The sequence below is a fragment of the Otolemur garnettii genome, unplaced genomic scaffold (assembly GCF_000181295.1).
Source record: "Otolemur garnettii isolate 467f Iridium unplaced genomic scaffold, OtoGar3 scaffold00066, whole genome shotgun sequence".
NCBI lineage: Eukaryota > Metazoa > Chordata > Mammalia > Primates > Galagidae > Otolemur > Otolemur garnettii.
This window is the reverse complement of record NW_003852461.1, coordinates 8,901,730-8,908,820: the sequence shown is the minus strand read 5'-3', so window position 1 is coordinate 8,908,820 and position 7,091 is coordinate 8,901,730. Positions and strand designations below refer to the sequence as shown.

General features: G+C 46.4%; 1 protein-coding gene across 1 annotated transcript in view; it reads right to left on the bottom strand.

Annotated features, from left to right (window-relative positions):
• PATJ (PATJ, crumbs cell polarity complex component) overlaps positions 1–7,091 on the bottom strand; it is a 379,729-nt gene that overhangs the window by 3,158 nt on the left and 369,480 nt on the right. The window contains exon 37 of the mRNA XM_023515102.1: positions 3,443–3,566. Coding sequence (XP_023370870.1) covers positions 3,443–3,566 — 124 coding nt within the window. The remainder of the gene's footprint in view (positions 1–3,442; positions 3,567–7,091) is intronic.

Below are 7,091 nucleotides of genomic sequence, written 5' to 3'. Positions count from 1 at the left end.
AGGAATAAAGCAGCAGAGAGGGGGTGGGGATGGGGGGCCAGGGTATAAAGAAGCAGGGAGGGGGGAGGGGATGGGGGCCAGGGTATATGGCACACCTCTTGGGGGCGGGGACACAACTATAAGAGGGAGTTTATCTAACGAATGTATTCAGTGTAACTTAATTCTCTGTACTCTCAATGAATTCCAAACAATAAAACAAACAAAAAAAGGATCCTTTGAGTCCCTGAGTTTGAAGTAGCTGTGAGCTATGAAACAGCAGTCTCACTCTGTCCCCCTCAAAAAGTGGGGGAAAAAAGAATATTAAAAACAAGGTATACACTGGCAAAATATCAAAATTAAATAACTTGCAACTTCACTCAAATATATATATATATGTTTTTTGAGATAGTCTCACTATGTTGTCCAAGGTAGAGTGCCACGGTGTCACAGCTCACAGCAACCTCAAACTCTTGGGCTTAAGAGATTCTCTTGCCTCAGCCTCCCAACTAGGTGAGACTACGGGCACCTGCCACGATGCCTGGCTACCTTTTGTTATTGTTGTCATTGTTGTTTAGCAGGACCTGGCTGGGTTTGAACTCACCCGCCCTGGGGCAAGTGGCCAGTGGCCTAAACCACTAAGCCTGGGTGCCGAGCCATTCACTCAACTCTTTTAAGAAAGTAATGTGTCAACTGTACTACAGACTGATTTAAACAAGTAACTCTACTGGTTAAATTCAGACATAGTAGGCAAAACTTCATTTTATCAAATGACGAGCTAAGATTTAAGGGCTTCAGTGAACTCCAGATACCCATGTAAATTAGTCTTTTAAAAACATGTTAAACTCTTCAAGTTTTCATTGTTAGTAATGCAGAAAAGGACATGCTTTCTGTTCCAAGGGTCTGGACTCTCTCGGGCATTCCCGTGCTTGTGTGACCACCATCTACTGTCTGGAACTTACTGTCCTGCTTCATTAGTGTGACATTGTGGGCTGAACAGAGAGGAAATTCGCGGCTTGAAGATGTCCAGCTAGTTTGGAATTGTGGCTCTCCCCACTTGAGATCTGCCCCAGGTTGGTCACTTAGCCTTTGAAGATGCGGTAGGCCCTGTGAGGGCTGCTGTGAGCAGTAATGTGTGACTCCCATTAGAAGGGGACATCGTGCAACTCCAGGGACAATCACACGTGTGTTTCAGATTTCACAGGCTCTGAAAAACGACTCCCTAAATTTCAGAGGTGTTGAAGTATTTAGGCCCATCTCTTGTTGGCTCAGGTTCAGCAGTTAAAGAGAAGACAAAAATTACCTTGGATTTTTTTGTTTGTTTGTTTTTGAGATAGAGTTTCACTTTGTCACCCTTGGTAGAGTGCTCACAGCAACCTCAAACTCCTGGGCTCAAGCGATTCTCTTGCCTCAGCCTCCTGAGTAGCTGGGACTACAGGTGCCCACAACACCCAGCTGCTATTCTTAGAGGTGGGTCTCGCTCTTGCTCAGGCTGGTCTTGAACCCGTGAGCTCAGGCAATCCATCTGTCTCGGCCTCCCAGAGTGCTAGGATTACAGGCGTGAGCCACTGCATCTGGCCTCCAGCTAGCACTCTTACTGAACTGCACCTGATCTATCCACTGATGCCACAAAATGGGCTGGTGATTACCTTCTGGAGGTAAAGGCAGGGCAGCAGGACTTGCTAAAATGCAGGGGCTAATTCTGTAGCTTCTCCACTATCCTCATCTACACAGTTGGCTCTTTCAAAAACAAAGATATAATACTGCCTCCAAAGAATGATTATGGTATTAAGTGTGTCACAGGAAGAAGTCAGTATATGGTTTATCTTTCCTGGGGATTATCAGGCTGGGGCCTCACTCTTGCCCAGAATGTTCCTGAGCTCTAGCTCATCACCACTTCAACAGGTGCGTGTCTGGGAACAACATTGACTTCTTAACAGGTATCCCAGCAAGATGAAGGTGGGTGAATCTGCAGCTGCCCGACACAGCCTGACAACAGCTACCAGAGGCTTTAAGGGTTTGGTGTCAGGTCACTGGGCAGGCCCAGTTAACAGGTGATAAGATCTGCATGGGTCAAGTGAGCTTGTGTCTAATGTATACAAAGAGATTCTATCTTCTCTTTTTGAAGAATTTTGTTTTCCTAGGGGAAAAAAGGAGAAAGCAACTAGTTGATTCATAAAACAAATGATTGTGTTAAACCAAGGAAGAGAAAGACGATAATGTCAGCACTAAATAACCTTGCAGAGATCTTTAAGTTTATAATTAAATCCCAATTTAAAAAATTACAATGAAGTTAAAAATAATTTCTCCAAGAGCTACCTAGAGGCAGGGGCAGGGCTGGACACCACACCTCTGTACTGACTGGGATGTGTTGGAAGCAACGCTTAATTCCTGAGAAACACTTTCCTGTCTAGTCTGAGTCTCACCTACTGGGCTGATCGCCGAGTACTCGGCAAAGTCGTGCCAAAGGAAACCCCTGGATGGCTGCAGCGGTCTGAGGTTTGCGGCGGTGGGCAGTCACTAATGGGTGCAGGGATCCAAGGCTCCCATTGCACAGAGCTTTCTGCCTTGGGCCTCTGGAGTCTGATACCTTTTTTTTTTTGAGACAGAGCCTCAAGCTGTCCCCTTGGGTAGAGTGCAGTGGCATCACAGCTCACAGCAACCTCCAACTCCTGGGCTTAAGTGAGTCTCTTGCCTCCGCCTCCCAAGTTAGTTGGGACTACAGGCGCCCACCACAACGCCTGGTTATTTATTTATTTATTTTTGGTTGCAGCCGTCAATATTGTTTGGTGGCCCGGGCTGGATTTGAACCTGCCAGTTCAGGTGTATGTGGCTGGCGGCTTAGCCAGCCTTTTTTTTTGAGACAGCGTCTCAAGCTGTCACCCTGGGTAGAGTGCCATGGTGTCACAGCTCACAGTAATCTCAAACTCTTAGGGTTAAGCTATTCTCTTGCCTCAGCCTTCCACGTAGCTGGGACTGTAGGTGTCTGCCACAACATCCAGACATTTGTTTTGTTGCAGTTGTCATTGTTGTTTAGCAGGCCCCGGCCAGGTTCGAGCCTGCCAGTCTCAGCATATGTGGCTGGCGCCCTACCCGTTGAGCTATGGGTGTCACCCAATCTGGTACCTTTTCTTAAAGGAAGAAGCCAAATTTTTTCTCTATCCCAAAACAATAAATACTTCTGGGGCCAGCTTCCAAAGAATGTGGCACTACCTCTATGCTGTACGGCTGATAGATGACACTCCTTAAATCTGTAATAGTGCCCAAATAAAATTATACTCCTCTGCCTCTGCTATTGAGAAGGACGCTTCTTTTACTGGTCTTGTGTGGGAATTTCCTATAAGATTCAAACAAAATAAGCACACATGCACATCCAGGTTTAACTCAAAGCAAAGCAAAGCACTTTCCAAAAAATCTCACCTAGGCTTGATTTTTTAAAAAAGTACATTAAAAAAGAAAAAAATACCTTTGCAAATATAGTCTTGACATAAATTGGCAGGTCTCCATGGGGACTTCCATAACCCCCTACAATACTAAACCCCAAGCCTTCAGAGCCTTTCTCCAAAGTAATAATCTTAGGTGAAGGTGTTCTGAAAACACAATGCACGCTGTTTAATTCAAGAATAGAGATTGAGAGGGAATTTCATTTTCATGGAAGAACACAGATTTGAGAGAGACTTTCATACTGTGAAACTATGAAGTTAGTTTATCAAATCAAACTCTCAGCAGTCTGGAAAGATTTAAAAATTTCCCATGTCATGCCAGCTCATCACCGACATCTTGGCGTTTTAGGGTTACTCTTTCATACAACCCACGGCTTTCTAATTAAAAAATAATAATAATAAAGCCACAATGCTGAAATTGTTAAAGCACATTTGTGTAGTGTTTAACTTTTTTTTTTTTTTTTGGCAGTTTTTGGCCAGGGCTAAGTTTGAACCTGCCACCTCCAGCATATGGGGCCGGCGCCTTACTCCTTTGAGCCACAGGCGCCGCCCTAGTGTTTAACTCTTAAACTTACTCTTTACAGCTGAAGGAAGGTGTCTTCCCACCCTTGAAGAATGTGCATGGAGACAGAAATGGCATCTCCTGGGCATGGTGGGCACCTGCCAGTCCTTGGGTGACTTGTGTGCCTAACAGATAACACAGCCGCACAGCTCAGGAAACTGTGCCTCCTTTTCTGCGGTGATGCTCTGGCCACGTCCAGCCCACAGGTCCCACACTGCCACCCAGGGAGGGTCTCACTCCACAGAGCCACCTCCAGTGTGTGGCCATCCTAGAACGGAGCTTCGAGGATGAGCCAGATGGTTCTCTGCTCCCTCTGCACTGGTCCAAACTTCCCTTACGGCACTTACTATGTCCTGTTGTGACTAATGACTTAATCATATTTCTCCTCCACCGCCAGACTCTGGACTCCTGGGGTCTGAGTCATCTGAGCACTCCCAGCCCTGTGCACTGTGCAGGCCACAAAGTCAGGGTCATGATTGTCCATGAGAAATGCAATCCCGCAGGTAGAAGAGAAGCCAGGGTGAAGGAAAATAGATAAAGAAAATCTGTTTAAAATGCATAATTTAGATTTTCAGAGCTTCATCCAGTGTGGAAGTCTTCTCTCTCAGAAACAACATATTAAATAACATATGTGGACTCAAGTAATTCAGTGTCGGTTTAGCTGAACCCGATTTCTTATTCCCAAAGGCTACTGTCTGGACAGTAAAAACCTAAAGGAACTCTCATATTGCAGTGAGTATTTGTATGCTGGCAGCAGCACTTGTTTAAGACAATGCTATCTGAGCGGCAGGGTCACCTGAGACAGACTCGGCCACTCACATATGTGGGGAACTCTGCAAAATGGGGACACTCCTGATCTTTGAACATGCTGCTCTGACTATACTAATCTCCCCTCTCTGCTGCCTCAGTTTTGCCTGGCTTGTCTTTTTTTTAAAATTTTTTTGCGACAGAGTCCCACTTTGTCATCCACAGTAGAGTGCCATGGCATCATGGCTCACAGCAACCTCAAACTCTTGGGCTCAAGGGATTCACTTGCCTCAGCCTCCCTAATAACTGGGACTACGGGCACCTGCTACAACACCCAGCTATGTTTCAGAGATGGGGTCTCGCTCTTGGCTCAGGCTAGTCTGGAACTTCTAAGATCAAGCAATCCACCTGCCTTGGCCTCCCAGAGTGCTGAGATTACAGGTGTGAGCCACTGCACTCAGCCGGACTGCCTTATTTTAGGGTTGATTTTCAGCTGGTTCATACTGATTCTAGTTGTTAAAGTACTTACTGGTTGTTTTTTTTTTTTTTTTTTTTTGAGACAGAGCCTCAAGCTGTCACCTTGGGTAGAGTGCCGTGGCATCACAGCTCACAGCAACCTCCAACTCCTGGGCTCAAGCAAGTCTCCTGCCTCCGTCTCCCAAGTAGCTGGGACCACAGACACCTGCCACAATACCCGGCTATTTTTTGGTTGCAGCTGTCACTGTTGTTTGGTGGGCCCAGGCTGGATTCGAACCTGCCACCTTAGGTGTATGTGGCTGGCACCTTAGCCACTTGAGCCACAGGAGCCGAGCCCTTACTGGTTGTTTTTAGCAGGTATCCGTAGTAATTGCTGACTGGTCTAACCCATTTAAATTGTTACCTGTTTTGAAGGCCATCCTGCTTATTCTAATTCTTTTAAAAGTCAGCTAACACATCAGCTATGTGATGTGATGTCCCATCTCCATGATTTCACCAGACCCTGTCTCAGTGGCCCTGCAGTTACCAGCTCTTCTAACCCTGGACTCTCAGGGTTGCTTTTCCAATTCCCTGGCAGCTTCTTGAGGATTGGGACAATACCTTAACTGACACATCTAGATTTGAGTCCTCAGGGCTGGGCATGGTGGCTCATGCCTATAATCCCAGCACTCTGGGAGGCTGAGACGGGTGGACTGCCTGAATTCATGAGTTCAAGACTAGCCTGAGCAAGAGCGAGACCCTGTCTCTAAAAAATAGCCAGGCATTGTGGCAGGTGCCTGTAGTCCCAGCTACTCTGAGGCAAGAGAATCGCTTAAGCCCAGGAGTTTGAGACTGCTGTGAGCTGTGACGCCTCAGCACTCTACCGAGGGTGACAAAGTAAGACTCTGTCTCAAAAAAAAAATTTTTTTTTTGAGTCCTCCTCAGAACTCAGCACTTATATAGCACCTGGTCTTAGAAAGGTGCTCAATAAATATCTGTTGAAATAATGATGAGTGGCTCAGTGCCTGTGGCTCAAGTGGCTAAGGCGCCACCCACATACACCTAAGGTGGTGGATTCAAATCCAGCCCGGGCCCGCCAAACAACGACGATGGCTGCAACCAAAAAATAGCCGGGTGTTGTGGCGGGGTCCTGAGGGCCCCGCTACTTGGGAGGCAGAGGCAGGAGACTCGCTTGAGCCCAGGAGTTGGAGGTTGCTGTGAGCTATGATGCCAGAGCACTCTACCCAGGGGGACAGCTTGAGGCTCTGTCTCAAAAATAAATAAATAAATAAATAAATAATGATGAGTTATTGATCCCCTGTGGCTGAAAAATAATGATGCCATGAACATGGCTCTAACTCTCACCACTGGCTGAGAAGCATCTCAGTGACGGCCACTGGCTGGACAAAGAGCCACTCAAGTTTCCTCCTTCAAACACAGCCACCATTTCCAAAGACAGCGGAATGGGAACCTGGATGTCCGAAGCCACCGTTTCAGAGACGGCTCCTGTAAGGGAGGTATTTTCGGTGGGGGTGTGTGGCTCTTCTGTCTCAGTGGAAACGTCACGTGGAGTTTGCCTCCATGTACTCACAACGTTAAGACACTTTCAATCATCTAATTTTAATCTACTTTCATATGGAAGACTAGTAAAAAAAAATCTCCAAATATTAACAGTGGTGGGATTATAAGTGACTTTTTTTTTTTTTGATACAGTTTCACTTTGTTGCCCCAGGTAGAGTTCCCATGGCATCAACACAGCTCTCAGCAACTTCAAACTCCTGAGCTCAAGCAATCCTCTTGCCTCAGCCTCCCGAGTAGCTAGGACTACAGGTGCCCACCACAATGCCTGACTAATTTTTCTGTTTTTAGTAGAGATTGGGTCTTACTCTTATTCAGGCTGGTCTTGG